General features: G+C 34.9%; 3 protein-coding genes across 4 annotated transcripts in view; 1 reads left to right on the forward strand and 2 right to left on the reverse strand.

Annotated features, from left to right (window-relative positions):
• LOC122712209 (probable G-protein coupled receptor Mth-like 1) overlaps positions 1-10,195 on the forward strand; it is a 154,757-nt gene extending 144,562 nt beyond the window's left edge. Inside the window, exon 7 of the mRNA XM_043931655.1 lies at positions 4,618-10,195. Within this exon, the coding sequence (XP_043787590.1) occupies positions 4,618-4,951 (334 nt within the window). The 3' untranslated portion in view covers positions 4,952-10,195. The remainder of the gene's footprint in view (positions 1-4,617) is intronic.
• A 2,165-nt stretch (positions 10,196-12,360) lies between these two features.
• Positions 12,361-15,075, reverse strand: LOC122712263 (protein MTO1 homolog, mitochondrial). Of its 2 annotated transcripts, XM_043931767.1 has the most exons (10): positions 14,865-15,005; positions 14,692-14,796; positions 14,497-14,596; positions 14,221-14,397; positions 13,747-14,154; positions 13,477-13,649; positions 12,923-13,369; positions 12,743-12,846; positions 12,590-12,650; positions 12,361-12,505 (listed from the first exon to the last, which is right to left on the reverse strand). In XM_043931767.1, the coding sequence occupies exons 2-10, from the start codon at positions 14,722-14,724 to the stop codon at positions 12,413-12,415; spliced, it is 1,596 nt and encodes a 531-aa protein (XP_043787702.1). In that variant the 5' UTR covers positions 14,725-14,796; positions 14,865-15,005; the 3' UTR covers positions 12,361-12,412. The 2 variants fall into 2 exon arrangements, with proteins under 2 accessions (XP_043787702.1, XP_043787701.1); XM_043931766.1 differs by having other exon boundaries at positions 14,497-14,796; positions 14,865-15,075.
• A 136-nt stretch (positions 15,076-15,211) lies between these two features.
• Positions 15,212-16,195, reverse strand: LOC122712313 (MKRN2 opposite strand protein). The gene is made up of 2 exons (XM_043931853.1): positions 16,134-16,195; positions 15,212-16,042 (listed from the first exon to the last, which is right to left on the reverse strand). Exon 2 carries the CDS (start codon positions 15,890-15,892, stop codon positions 15,290-15,292), a length of 603 nt encoding a protein of 200 aa, XP_043787788.1. The 5' UTR covers positions 15,893-16,042; positions 16,134-16,195; the 3' UTR covers positions 15,212-15,289.
• Positions 16,196-16,340: the final 145 nt, after the last annotated feature.

Below are 16,340 nucleotides of genomic sequence, written 5' to 3' on the forward strand. Positions count from 1 at the left end.
TGTTCCAATAAAATTAAATCATAAAATTCTAAAAGCGCATAAAAATGAAAAGAAGAAGAAGAAGAAAAAAAGCTCTGATTATGCGTAAAACATTTCATTGAATAAAAACAATATTAATACCGGCTGCTCGAGCAATCTTCCAAATTCCAAAAGAAAAAAAGATCTTTCATTGAAAAAAGAAAATTACGTTCATTCACGAAACGTTCAGTGAATGGTCGGCGTCGCCTGTGGTCTATCTGTTCGCGATTTAAAACTGGGCGTCACTGCCAAAATAAACGGGTCGCAAATAAAGTTCGGCGGCGGTGTAGTATCGCGCCGCTCAAAGAAGGCGCAAGAAGAAGAAAAGGAGGAATCCCTTTTGAATTATGCTCGACCCAGGAGCGACAAGGTTACCGGTTGAATAAACGTGATAAAACACGCGCTATAACCGTCAGCCGGACAGATGCGGTCGCCATGATTGCATTTTACGTTCCTCCGCCCCTCCTTCTCCCCTTCTTCCTCCTCTTTCATCTCTCGTCGAATTATTTCTCTTTCTCGAATTCGTCTTCGCATCGTATAAGAGACGTAAGATCGTAAAGTAGAGACTTACGTTTTTGTCAGCCTTCAGAGAAAACGGAGGCGAGTAAAAATCTTGTATATTGATTCACTTTTGAACTTTGACCACTAATTCCTTTCAGAATATAAGAAATGAATTTACGATTTTATGACCATGGTATCACGTGCATGGCGATTTTTCTCGTGCCCTACGATTTCTCTTCTGAGTCACTTCTCATATTTTTGCTTATTATTTCTTTTTATCTTAGATTATAATTCTTAAAATTAAAACACGATACGATCTTCGATTCGAAGTTGTGATGATAGGATGTCGATCACGATTTGTGGACAAACGTCTATTGTTTCGCATCGATCTAAGAATACTTGAAACTCGTAGGAAGGGAGTTGGAACTAATTAATCCCGTTTGATCCGTTAATCCATTAAGCTAAACTCGATTCCGTGCGGCGATGTTCTCCACGATGCAGCCACAAAGTTTTCTCGCAAATTGCAATCGTCACGGATTGAACGTGTTTCCTCTTTCTTCTTCATTATTCCGCGATAATTATAATAAAGAACATCCGTGATGATAATAAAACGAAACGTCCAGACGAAACGTTTCTCGTTAAACTCGTTTCACGAGAGTGTAACGAGCGATCGAAGCATCGATATTTTCCTTTCTTTCGCTTCTTCTTTCTCACTTTTTTCTTTTTTTTTTTTTTTTTTTTTTTTTTGTGTGTTATTAATGCTGTCGATATTTTCTGTTCTGAGACGGACATCGCTAACAATCCATATCCATCCCCTCTGTCTCGTTGCGTCAATTAACACGTCGGTAGATCCGCGATCCTGCCTTCTTTCGAAACGCGGCGAAACGTGGCATTAATTAATTTGAAGCGTCGAACAAAATTATGAACGGGGCTACGAATAATACTTTGCTTCGCTTTTTCTCTTCGTTCATTCGTCGGGCGTGGATCCATCATCCCCTTTTTTTCGAAAAATTCCTCTTCTCGATTCCTCGTCTCTTTTTCTCTTTCTCTCTCGTGAAATTTTCTTAGAAATATGCCAGGACCGATCCTTGCAGTTGCAATTCTCTAAATATAACGAGCAGTAAGTTACAAGTGATGATATAAACTTTAAACTGTTTACTTTGTCCAAGATCCAAATAGATAGTAAATCAGGAATATCGTAAACAGGAAGCGTTTCTATCCTCCATAAAAGTGAAATAAAAGAGAAAATTACATTATAAAATCGTGTATTCTGCTTATACGAATTCGTTCATGCTGCAAATAAAAATTATCGTAATATGTTAAATGTTAAACGAAACAAGTTGATTCGCGATCTTTCTTTTTTTTTTTTTTTCATTTAAATTCGATGTTTTACAAAAAGCAAATTATATGATTTAATCCCTCTGATTGCTTCCTGAAGGCGATATCTTTGTTAAAAATAAGACAAAATATATAATAAATAATAAAGACAAAATAAAAAAATAATAAAGACAAAATTGCTTGGTGTTATTAACTTTTTTACCATATTTTACGTTTCACAGGAATACGCTATTTTACGAAATAGACACTTATCGATATATAATTTTAAAGTAATTTTTAAATTAGCCTCGAGGACAAGTATACTCCCTTTCTACGCGATTTACATAATACGCAGTCATCTCGCACGATTTCGTACACGTTTCCTTTCCTTCTCCTACTTAAAATTCGATCATTAACCGCCCTTTATGCTCCCTTCGTCGTACAAAATCGATTTCACGGTGTTCGATCGATCGAATATTTTTTCCTCTCCTTCACCTTCCTCTTTCAAGCGTTCGTTTGTATCGGCTATCCTCTCTAGCCGCAGCTGTTCTCATACAGGTGATCGACCGTTTGTTTGCATTCCTTGGTCGGACGGAGTCTCATGCTTATCACGCGTTTCCTCGCCCCCTCCACAAAGCAAGCAAGAAAGAAAGGAGAGAGAAGGCTCATCCTGCACGCGCGAGTTCACATTCCGGCTTCGTGATCGCGCGTCTAATTTGCTTTCCATGGATTATGATTAACCGGCGGAATTCTCCACGTCCATTCTCCATGTGCAAAGCAATAACCCATTGCTGTTTGTATTTTTGCTGTTTCGGATTCGGAGGCATCGATGCGCGGCGTTGAATTTTTTAACCGTACCAGAACCGATAAAATTTTCAAACCGAATAATATCCGACAGACCTATACCGGCGGCATAACGGTGGATCGATAATAAAAGCCTTGCATCATTGATGACGGAATCCCGACGATATTTCCATTAGCCCCCCGTCCAGCACCGTTGTCAACTGTCCACGGCCACTCTTGTATATTTGTAATTTGAAAGATGAATAATTTTGCACTTGTTATTGTTGTAGGATTTGTCTTTAACGCTGTAAAGTATTTTATTGCGTTTAATTTGTTTGTTTTCGTGATGTACGTTTAAAAGTGAATAGTACGTTTTGTTGAAATTTAATTGGATTAAAAAAAAAAAAAAAGACGTAGAGAAAGAAACGATTGCTAATCCTATTTCGAACAAGATAATAGATCGTAGATATATAATAATTTTTAGTAATAATTAAGTTCGTATATATATTTAATTTATGAAGAATAAATTTAATTTATTAATGTAAGGTTTATCCTCGAACGATTATTACTCGGATGCAAACAATCAATCAATTTCAAATAAGATGGTGTGAAGGATAAATTTAATTATAAAACGTATAAATGATTTCAAACAAGATGCTGTGTAATCATCTTTTAGATCAATGTTCCATAAAACGCTGTGCTTGTTTCTTCTTTCTTTCTTCCTTTCTTTCTTCCTTTCTTTTTTTTATTATTTTAACCGCATATTAAACCGTAATTATCGCGATATATACGCAACACGGCCGCGTGGTTTCCCCGTAATAGCTGGATACAGAGATCTTCTATTTTCGCCGCGTCGTCTAATTGTTACGAGCGGGTAACATGCGAACATGCGCGGCTTCCAACCGGTGGTGGGCCGAAAATAACGCGGCGACCAACCACGACGTAAGAGCGGAGAGGTAAGCGAGGAAAACTGGTGAGAAAGTTCCGCTCGTCGCGTGAAAACTCGACTCCGCGACCCGATTCCGCGGCCAATTTTGCTGCATTGCCGCTAATCGAGTCGATGGTAAAAAAAAAAAAAAAGAGAGAGAGAGAAAATCAACGATAAAAATATTTTTTTTTACAGATTCCTTGCGAAAACTTTTATTATTCTTAGAGTGAAATTTTTTTTTTTTTTCCACCTCGACGCGTTACGAATATAAAAATTCGGTAAATGAGGTAACGAGATATAAAAGGATCGAGCATTTAAAATCGCGCACGATCGAGGGAAAAAGAGGACTGGATGGCCTTTACGATAATAACACTATAATTTCGCGACCCGACACTAATGTAACTTGGTGCGAATGCTCAGCCGGAACGAATTAATAATGCTTTGACTTTGGTCACAATGCGATGCATACATTACCGCGCAACGTGTGTCACGCCGTACAAACGGATACGTTTGCGGCCTGATTTATGCCCGTCGTAATTGAACACCGCGCTAATTGAATCGGGTCGCTTTTTGTCGCCGGAAATTCGTCGTGGTACCGTTGGCCGAGAAACGTTCGCGTTATAAAACGTGAAAAATAACGCTCCTCTCTCGAAATTGCGCGTGAAAAGATATAGAATAGAATTTTGTTGCACAAGTGTCTCCCATAGATGTCTCCCTGAATCGCTGCCTTCCGAATTCCCTTCCTTTGAACTTTCACACAGACAATAACCCGACAATGATAAATCAAGCTTCTCCAAAAAAAAATTCCTTTCACGCGCAAGTATTATAAACGCCTTGGCTACTCTCTTTCCGAAGTCTGGAGCAAGGCGAGCAACCCGTATCCTCTCGTACGATTGCTTCTAACCAATTAACTTATCACCAGACCATCGACAAACCTGCTTAAACCTTAATAGACCCTCCTCCTCCTGCTTCTCGTTCCCTTAATAGATCATAATCCGTCCGAGGATGGGATAGGAGATGTCGTCCTCTCGTCGTACGAATGACCAAGACCCTGATGTTTCTGTTTCCAGAGCCGCATTAGGCCGCGTGTGCATGAAGCTGGTGGTCGTGATGGGCGTCACCTGGGTGGCCGACGTCGTCTCGTGGGCGGTCGGTGGCCCTCAATACATCTGGTACTTCACCGACATGATAAACGCGTTCCAGGGAGTGCTAATCTTCGCGGTGGTTGGCTGCCAGCCCCAGGTCCGCGCCGCGTTGAAGAGGATCTGCAACAGGAACCCGAGGACGAACGCTGGAAGGCAGGGAAACGGGCTGAGCACTACCAGTCACGGGATGCCCAGCATGGGCGACAGCGTCATTCAGAATCCGAGCACGAAGACCGCCCCGCTGGAAACCATCTGCTAAGCGACTTCCTCCGACCGGTGCCGCGTTCACCTCCACGCTTCGGAGATCGTCGCTCCACCATCGTCCACGTTTATCCACGAACGCGGAATTTCGGTGGACGGGAAGCGGCGCCTGCTCGAAACACGTTGAACAGACGCGGAAGTCGATCGAGCGGAAGAACATTGTATACGAAGCGATCAGCGTGCGAAACGTCCAACCATTGATAGATCGGTACCAAGAAGCAGAATTAATTAGATTCGGATTAAAGTCGTCGCGATGTAAAACGATACAGAGGAGGATCGTGCTCGATTGATTTACTTGAGTATCGACCAAAAGAAAACGCTTGGTTTCCCCTTCTATTAAATATTAAATAATTTCCAATTACGTTGGGTGAACGTAACGCGTTACAGATATTATGTTATATTTGAAAAGAAAAAAAAAAAGGGTTGATATCCGCTGTGAAAGAAGTGAAAAGCAGCGTTGAGCCGTAAGGACGATTTCCTCCTTAAGGTCACTTCGAAAGGGGACAGAAGTTGGTGTTAAAGGTTCGACGACCTCGAGACCTTGAACTTGGAAAAAAAGCCTCGACTTCCTCGATCCCCTCGACCGCTTCTCGACACGACGACACCCGTTCCACGAGGATCGTCTGGCCGCGAAGTAGGCCCTGGTTCCATTCGCGTTCTCAAACTTCTTTTCTCTTCTCTTCTCTTCTCTCGTCTTTCCTCTTCGAGGTCGTCAACCTCGGCGATACACGATCGCGAAGAAGCACGCGTGTGACGTCGGCCGCGGTCGGTGTGTGTCCCCCGTGGGCTAGGTGGAAAGCGGCCATAACGCGCGAGCACTGTCACTCTGAATAGTTCATTGTCGCGACAGGGAGCAGCACAATGGAGAGCGGAGAAAACAACGCGACAAATATTCATAGAGAAGACCCGTCCCGGTTCGAGTTACCTCGAGAGAGAGAACCACGTTCCTCGCTACTTACGCCCCCACCTTTCGCTCGCGTCAGATCCTGGCCAGATGTCGTCGCAATTTGTAGTTTGAATCAATCTTCTCTGGATTTTGCCTTCTCGTTACAATGAGCGAATGACTCTCTGACGCGAGAGTCCGTTGTCCACGGTAATTCTAAGACTTTTCACATTGTTATCGTCCGATTAAAAAATGAAATGTTGGTCGCGATTGTGTTGGTCGATATTAATATTTGTATTCGTTCATTTTCTTTTTTTTTTCTTATCATTCGCGCGATGTGGAAACGAGTGTACGAATGTAACGCATATAATGCATGTCTCCTTATTTTTTCGATTGAAAAATATCGAGCACAGATATAGAATCGTTCACGTCATTGATAATCGGCCAATATTCATTTTTAATCGAAAAAAAAAAAAAAAGAGAGAGAGAGAGTTCAAAAAGGAGGTTGTAAACTGAAATGCGAAACGAGAACGATTTATCATAGATTACACAATGATTTATCACGTGTTACGATCAACCGATTACTTCGATTACGTGCAGATGAACGAAGTTAACGAGATGATGTGTGGCCGATACGAGACGCGCTGTTTCGATATTAATAAGTGGCGCCAGGCAAGTGCAACGAGATCGACCGCGATTACGGTCGAATTTTTGTTCCCCTCGCGACAATAAGGGATCATCGATATTAATATATCTCGAGATCGAAAGGAGTCTCTCGTCAAGTTCGCTTTGGTTTTACGCGACGACTCGATGGCACTTTCGCGCCATGGCCTGTTTCAATTTCCGCGATTCTCAGAGGTGTAACGTGGATGATTTTAGAAAAATTTAATTACGATGAACAATAGAGAGAAAATTTCGATTTGTGAGCGAACGATGAACGCGACTCGCTCGATCGTGAAATTGAACGTGGATGGCCTTGACCCGTGTTTGCAACCACGGTGTGTCGAGAAAGGACGAACGATGAATTCCGTACTTTCTTCTAAGGCTCGCCCCGCTTCGTTATTCATCGAGCGTGCCTGGAGCCACGAGCGATCGCTCTTCAATTTCCTTTAGCATAAATTTGCATTGGCACCGTGGCCCATCGTGGCTACCATTTAACGCGTTGAATTCGAAGTCTTATAACGTCGTTCATTTCGGTCGCGCGTCATTTTCTCTGATTAAACTCTTCCAATTGTTTTATTTCTTTTTTTATATCCAGAGACATTCTCAGATTTACTCTCGTCCATCTGTACAGTTCGTAACCTCCTTTGGATCACAGTATCTCGGCAACGGACTATGAAAGAATTTATTATGAAAGGGACTCGAAGGAAAGTATTCTCACTGCCACAGAATTCAAATTTCAACGAGAAGACTCGAAGCAACGGATTTTTTTTCAAATCGAGTTGCGAAAAATTTTGATAAACGTTTACACTACGCTACGTCGATTGTAAGCACAACGAACATGTTCGTTCGTTTCGCTTAGAAAAAACGATATATATTCTTTTTTTATACTTTGATACCGCATGAACATGATTTTTTATATAGATGATACTTATACGGGGATAGAGATCGAGTTGAAAAAGAGTTGAAGAAATTATCGATTAAATTTGAATGATCGCCAATGAGGATTCCTTTTTTTTTCTTTTTTTTTTTTTTTTTTAAACGGATTAGTCACGCTTTCACGAAGTCAAACGTAGGTAGGTCAGGGCATAATGGACGACAACTCGTGACAATACACATTAGGAATTCAATGCCTTCTGAAATGCCTTCCAAACATGGTGTTCAACGTGCCGAATTGTATACAATGGAGAAACAAGCGGAGACCGTACGAAGTCCTTGTCGGTTCTCCTCTCATCGCGTGTACAACGCGAGATTGCTATTTCTCCACGCGATTTCCGGCGTAACTTCCGATGACATTCCTCCACAGATTCATTCAACTTGTGATCATGAATTAATTAATTAATTACACTTGCTATTCTATACGAAGAAGCGAAGCATCGATAACGATAGAACTTCATTTATATGAATCTGGTAAATTCATATAATATAATAATCTATCCATTATTTATATTATTCTTAAGCTTTTATTCAAATATTTAGAGTTTAAGTTCTAGCTTATCTCTTCGAATTATACATATAGTTGTACATTAGTCCATTTTATTTTAATCATCAATGTATAATCCACTTTTTCCTTTTTTAATCTTTTCCAGAACACCAATATATATTCTTTTGCGTTATTACTTTGGTTTTCGAAAAGCAATACGAATGTCATGGGAAATCGCCGGGTGCGATAGAACGCACCGCATAAAAACCGTCTCACGTAGAGTTAGGTACCTCGCACTCGAGTTTGCTATTCTTTAGACCGCACGTTCGCGTAGTTTCTCGACACGTGAACGAGAGTAGAGTAATCATCGTCATTGTTTCTTCAGGTGCATTCAAGAGACTGAGCCATGTACCCTTCGCTCACGTTAAACCGAAACTATCCGAACTCTCCGCGAAGATACTCGACAATGTTTTCCAAATACGAACTTACTTCTGAATCGGTAGTATCAAATCCTACGTATAACACTCCCTGCCTTCGTTTCCTCGATAATAATTAATCTAAAATACGAATCTTTTCGTTTCGTGCACTGTTGCTTTGTCGTCAAACCCGTACGATGGATCTTGAAACGCAGAGGGACGGATAGTTTCTCTAAAATCATATTAGTTCCTTTTCTCGTTGTATGGATGGGGGAGTGGAACGCCAAGTTGTCGAAGTTTCGAACTTTTTCGAGTAATGGGAGAAATGGGAGATGGTACGATACCTCGTCAACATTCGCGTCCACGTAGCGTGCGTGTCGTGCATGCGTGCACATATCGAATAATTGCGTGTCAATGCGAGCGTGTGAACGGCACAGTGTAATTAGCGCATTAACGAGCATTAACTTTGTTATAAATCCCTTGCTGTGTATAATCGCTGATGGCGGGCGTAACGAGCCGACGACAATTGTAAAATTTCCATTCTGTCCAATAATGTATCGTCGCAAGAACGAACTAGGCCGTCGTTTTATTTCGCGTTATATCTGGATCGATTCGAACGTTCAAAGATCAATTGCATATAGAATTCTCGGCCAATCGACGATTGTTGTCAGCGTCGTCAAACGCTGTTACGCTGTCTTTCGGTTGCCTCCCCTATTGCATCTCCTCGTGTAGATAACATTTCTCCCGTCATTATGTTAAAATGTTAATTATAAGTAAGTAGAGTAGATACGTATATTAAGTTATTATTCGTATCCGTCGCGTAAGAAAAGAAAAATATATGCGAGCAATTATTATGAAAATCGCGTTCTACGTAAGCCATGATCGTAAGACGGATTTCGATGTACATTAATTTAACATTCAACGTATGATATTCAATGATAGTTCGTTACGTAGTTAAGATAATATACGAGATAAGAGGAACAACGTAGCCTTAAAATTAATTTATTCGGAGTAGTCATTGTTGGCGTATGAACAATAAGAGGAACGTATAATATATATAGTATACACATACATAAATACACGTAAAGAACGTATATATGTATATATATATATATATACGGTATACGGTAGCTTGCCAGTATAGAGAGGTAGAATTAAGAAGAGAACACGTGAATCACGACGAGGGCACGAAAGGAGAACGTCGAAAAGAGATAACGACCGTTGCGATCGTTACGGGAGAAAATCCTCGCGATCAAATGGAGAGAGAGACGCTTATTGAGGACCGCGTGCCTTCGCGTAATTTACGTGCGTGCATTCGCAGCGCGGAAAATCCAATGTTGAATTTAACATCGAGGACGTTCCAAGTCGCGGTGAAACGCATTCGGTATGCGCAATCGTGACCAGTTGAATATATTGGAAAGTCTTTGAAACTTTTTTATCGATAAAAGATGTTGGAATTGAAAAAAAAAAAAAAAAAAAATGCGTTGTTGATTATAATACTTGATTCAATACTCGACTCGATATTGGATTCTTGGCGAGGCGAATGATTTCGTAAATTTGGCCAAAATAGTTCGTCACTTTTTGTATATTTTTTACCGCGATGTAGGGAGAAAGAGCAGCGAAAAGAATTGTTTTTATCGTATCGAAACTGTTACATCGGATGGAAAGGTTGATTCTTTGGAGGCTATTATCGAGAGACAATAGTATTAACTCGTCGAGAGTATTAGAGACGAGTTTGTGGCGAGCTCGTCTTGGCTCGATTAGAGAACCGTGTAGAGAGAACAGTCGGATTACCATGGTAGAGAAATTTATGATTACAACGACCCTGTACTACGGCCAATCGTACACCATTCCTGTACAATGTATCGTAACAGTATTTACTATCGCACTAATGGTAATAAATGATAACTGTTAGTACACTTTCTGTTTCCATTTCGAATTTTTTCGATTTATTATCCAATAATCCTAACCCTGTTCATATACATTAGAAATCGTTTTTTTTTTTTTTTTTGAACATATATTAAAATATTCGTACACATTCGTATATTGATTATAAATGCATACTACAGATTATAAAAAATCGTGCAAAATATTTATTCTTGAAAATAGAAAAATTTCGTGTGCCATCTCTTCTCGGATTACATTCGTCTAATATAAAATCGAAATTTCTGATAGAGAAAACTTTTGTCCGAATTTACAATTTTTTATTAGGAGATAATTGGAAAAAAACGAAATTTTTCTCAGATTCTTGAGATATATAGGAGCAAGAATTTTTTAGGGAAATATAATCTGAAAAAAGATGGTATGTGAAAATTTTCTAGAACTTGATATATTTACCTGTTTTATATTTTTATCTTTTACTTACTTAACTCTTTATGCTGTCACATTTGCAAGAATTAAACTTGTTTTAATCATTTTTATAAATATTTAATTACTTGATATGCTTTTTGATTATTTGATATGATTGAAATTGATATACTTATCCATTTTATATATTTATCTTTTTAAGGTCTCATTATAAAAAATATATAAAATATATATATAATATATATAAAAATATATAAATATAATATACATTCGAAATTTAAACCGAGAATATAAAAATCCATATTTTTTACATTGAAGGTTAAGAAATATTGTAGTTTTGATAAAGAAACGATGAAAGTGTGTTCAATTGACATCTCGTACCTCGTTTATAATCACGCGCCAAAAGTATAAACAAGGAGAGCAATATAGTGGAAAAAGGATAGAGATAAACTAAAAATATGGAAATCAGCGCCATCTCTAGAGTGCCGCAAATGAAACAGAGAAAAGAAGGATAAAAGATAGTGAGAGTAGGACAGAAATAGAATAAGATTTGACTATCAGCGCCATCTCTAATCTATTCAAGATATCTCTTTAAGTAGGATAAAGTAGAATAAGAATTGAAAATTAACGTCATCTCTTAAGCATTAAATTAATTTTCTAAAAATACGTTACATCTTTACCATCTTACATCTTTTTTTTTCTCTCACTAGTTGCTTTCCTTGGCTATATTTGGTCTGCAAAATTTATCAGGATTCCAATATTTTACTAATTTTATCGTTTACTAAAACAAAAATATAAAAATAATTACGAAATATCAAAAAGATATGTATGTATATATATTAAAATAGAATACATATTTATGCCGGTGCGTGAACGTGTGATAAAAATTAAACGGATTAAAATTCAATTTTATTTATTACACATATATACATATAATATATGTATGTGAGTATGAAGTAAAAATCCCTAATATACGTTATTCCATTTTCTATTTTTTCTCTAAAAAAATAGAATCTTAGATTTTTAATCCTAAGATTTTTAAAAGAAATACATGTACATATATAAATCAAAATAATCCTCGTCTTATACGATTTTATAAAATGTCATGAATTCTCTAAAAATTCCCTAAAATTCTAAACGACGCGAAAATACCGCGTGTTTTCAACAAATAAATTGATTACGCTAGTAATCTTGTAATAACGTTTACTTTGAGTATGCTTCATCAATTTAGTAGTGAGAAGTTTGAAGCTGGACGAACCCTTCCTAATTCAATCAAGCAACTTCCCTGTTATGTAACTCAGACATTAGTTACGTTAGCCAAAACGGAAACTACAACTGCATAGTAAGTTAAATTATTCTAGTCTTATTAAACGAAAGAATTTTACAAATAGCTACAATTGAATTTTGCCTCTTTCGCGTAAATTCGAAATAATACGAATTGTATGCAAACAAAATTTATATTGATACGTAAGATATTAGTAATTTTATAAATTATTTGTTTCAATGTTTGAATAAACGTACAAATTCGATTTTTATCAAATATTCAAGTATCTATTAAGAATATAATATAATAATTGATTTATGATATCTAATGGTCAAACAAGGCGGCAATAAAATTTTTTATTTTTAGCAATATAAATTGAACGGTTGAATAACTTTTTAAAAATTTGGATTGTTTTCGATTTTAAGACAAGATTTTAATAAATACTTTCATTTCGTTTCAAATAAAATTTGTTAAACTATTTATTTAAATTAATATATTATCATATTTTATTTTATATTAAGTTCATTTTTCCTTATATAATGTATTAATCGCAAAATAGAACATGGAGTAATCCCTGAAATTCGAGTGGCTGCAGCAATCTAAGAAGATAAAATACTAGATAATGTTACAATGATAATAAGAAAAAATGCTATCCAAAATATTTTTTTCTTTTATATACTTACTGTATATGGTTGTAATTCTGAGAACTTTTCTTTCTCCTCTAGGGATAAATTTAGTTGAGGCCTATATTAAAACATATATTTAATTATTAAAAAAAATATTTATGTTTAATAAATATCAATTTTTATTTCATATTCAACTTAAATTAAACTTACATGTTATAATCGATAGATGATGGAATGATCATTTGTTCGTTTTTACGAATTTCATCGATCTCTTCTTGCAATCCTTCAATGTTTGGTGCATATAATCCTTCTATCTGTATTTTATGATCATAACAATCAATTATAATTTGTATTTGTTTAAAAATATTTATATATGTTTCTTTTGCAAACCTTTAATCTTTCTAAAATGATTGAATCCTGCGCAAGATGTCCAAAGCGATCCGGAAGCGCTTTAATAATCATATCGATGGATATCATGTTATAATGTAACAAATCAAAAGCGGATTTAACATTAGTACATTTAGTATAATTAAAATTGAGTAAATTTTTCCACTTTGAATTTGAATGAATTTCATTTTTAAATAATTGTATACTTTCTTCTAATCTGGATAAAATTATTTCTGTTTTTTTCATTCTTTCTTCAGATACACAACCAATTTCATATCCTTTTTTGGTAAGTCTTTGATCCGCGTTATCTGGTCGTAAAGTCAATCGAAATTCAGCTCGACTAGTAAACATTCTATACGGTTCGTTTGTTCCTTGTGTAATAAGATCATCGATCAAAACACCGATATAGCCCTCCGTTCGACTTATTATTAATAACTTTTTATTAAGAACCTATCAAATAAATATTTAACAAGAAATAAGAATGAATTTCTTCATTATTATTGAAAAATTCTATAACATAAATACATAAATATATAAATCTATAATATAAAAGAAACCTTAGCTGCTGCATTAACACCTGCTACAATTCCTTGTGCAGCAGCTTCTTCATAACCAGTTGTACCATTTATCTGTCCAGCAAGAAATAATCCTGAAACTTTTTTGGTTTCTAGTGTAACATTTAATTCTCTTGGATCAATATAATCATACTCAACTCCATAACCTGGTTTCACTATATATAAGATTATAAAATTATATTAGAATATTATCTATATAAAATATAGAATATTGTAATTGAAATATTCTAAAAGATAGAATTTTATCTGTACCCATTTTTGCATTTTCTAATCCTGGAATACATTTAATAAGTTCTTCTTGTTTCTCTGCTGGAAGTGTACACGATAATCCAGCGGGATATATTAAAGGCGAATCTAGCCCTTCTGGTTCCAACCAAATTGAATGCTCATGTCCCTTAAACTTGAGAATTTTGCTTTCTATGCTTGGACAATATCTAGGTCCGCATATTTCTTCCGTAACGTGTAAATTACAATGCATGTTATCTTTTATAATTTCTTCTACTTTTTTTGTTGTATATGTTAAGTAACATTTTAATTGTTTTTCTACAGGCAACCAGACAGTGTCGTTCATAAATGAAAATGGTTTAGAGACTTCATCTGGTAATTGGGCATTACATTTGGAAAAGTCTATAGTAGATTTTTCTATTCGCGGTGGTGTACCTGCAAAAATATTTAAAAATAATATAGATAAATTTTGAAATTTGTAATAAAATATAATATAATTACCAGTTTTTAATCTTCCTATTCTAAATCCAATATTTTCTAATGTGTTAGCTAATCCAATACTAGGTTCATCCCCAAGTCTACCAGCAGGTCTTTTTTCTAAACCAATATTAATTTGTCCTTTTAGAAAAGTACCCGTTGTTATAACAACTGCATCACTATAAATTTTTGTTCCATTCCCTATAATATGATTTTTACAAATTTTTTATTTTTTTTTAAATTAATAATATTGAACAACAATAATAATACACCAATAATCCAATTAAAAAATAAACATACTAAGAATTATTCCACAACATCTTGGAGAATCTCCATGTACGATTAAATCTTCTACAGAGGATTCACATATTTGTAAACCAGGCATATTAAAAAGTTCTTCCTGTAAATGTTTTTTATATAATTTACGATCGATTTGAGCTCTATAACCCCACACAGCTGGTCCTTTAGATTTGTTTAATATTCTATAATTAATACCAGAAAGATCACATATGCGACAACAAACACCATCTAAAGCATCTATTTCTCTCATAAGATTTCCCTTTCCAATTCCACCAAAGGATGGATTACATGACATCTCTCCTATAAAAATATAAATTTTTATTCAATAATCTTTAATATTAAAATAACAACTAAAAATAAATTTATACCTATTGTGCTTTTCTTATGGGTAACTAATAACGTTTTTGCTCCCATTCTAGCTGCTGCTGTACAAGCTTCTGTTCCAGCATGGCCACCACCAATAATAATAACATCAAATTTATGTTGATCATTGTTAAATGAAATATTTCTTAGAAAATAAAGAAATCCTTGTTTATAAGTTTTGTTTAATGAAAATAATCCAATCTTTTTATAAATCATTTTATCAAAGTATCCTAGGATAAAAGAAATAAATCAATCTATTAAGTATTTATTAAATTGTTTATTTTAATAATTACATATATATCTATATAATATGTGCATAATATATTTATATAATAATCTTAAAATATAAATGAATAAATGCATAAATAATAATATAACAAAAAAAAGGAATTTATATATTTATTTATATAAAGAAAATTGTAGAATTTTTTTAAGAAATAAAAAATTCAGTAGTTTCCAATTTCATAAATAAGGAATTATATGTAAGTGCATCTCCAAGTTTTGGTAATATTAAATTTTCACATATAGTTTCTTTATCTATAAAATTTGTATTCACATATTTTAAATTATTTATAAACTCTATGACAAAGTTAAAACAATTCATTGAAACTTCATCATAATTTTCAGATTTCCATTTTGGATCTTTTATCATTATTTTTAGTGTTTCGTTCCAATGATTGACCCAAGATGAAGGAATTATATTTATTGCAATACAATTCATCCATTTTGAGTAATCATTTACTACTAAACCAACTTTGTCATATTCAAAAACGATTCCTTCTGAATTTGTTACTCCTATATGTAAGTCATTTACAATATGATAATCATTCAAAAAATTGCCATGAGCTGGTTTTACAACTATAGAATGTGGTTCATATGCTGCATTTTTATAAGGATATGGAATAAGGAAAGGTATTATTTTATAATCTATAATTTGTACATGACAAATTGGACATATTTCTGGAACACTTTTACAAAATACATTTTTTCTACAGCAGTGTTGAAAACATAAAATTTTTGAATCAGAAGCCATTTTAATTTATTTCAATGCTATTTCATGGAAAACTCTAACACCTTCTACAAAATGTTAGGTTATGTCATGCAGTTTAGCAACCAATGAAGAATCTTCAAAAAAGAATCAAAATCCTTATCTTTATATTTAGATAAATTCATGCGAAAAAAACTACAAGTAAAATTTATTATATTAAACAAAAAAATTTAAAAATTATACTATTAACAAAAAAAAAAAATAATTTTATAAAAAGCTACATTACCTATTACAAATTACAATATTCGTCTGATAGTATCTCTTTTTGTAATTAATATACACTTAATAATAATTCATATATATTATATTTATATGAATATACTTATATACATTTGTAATAAATTTAACATTTTGTAATAATAATAAGGTAACAAAGATAATAAATGATTATCTATGATAGCAGTTGATATTCATATCGTATATATCTAAAATA

Source organism: Apis laboriosa, unplaced genomic scaffold (genome assembly GCF_014066325.1).
Source record: "Apis laboriosa isolate Shangri-la unplaced genomic scaffold, ASM1406632v1 scaffold1_cov151, whole genome shotgun sequence".
Classification (NCBI taxonomy): Eukaryota; Metazoa; Arthropoda; class Insecta; order Hymenoptera; family Apidae; genus Apis; species Apis laboriosa.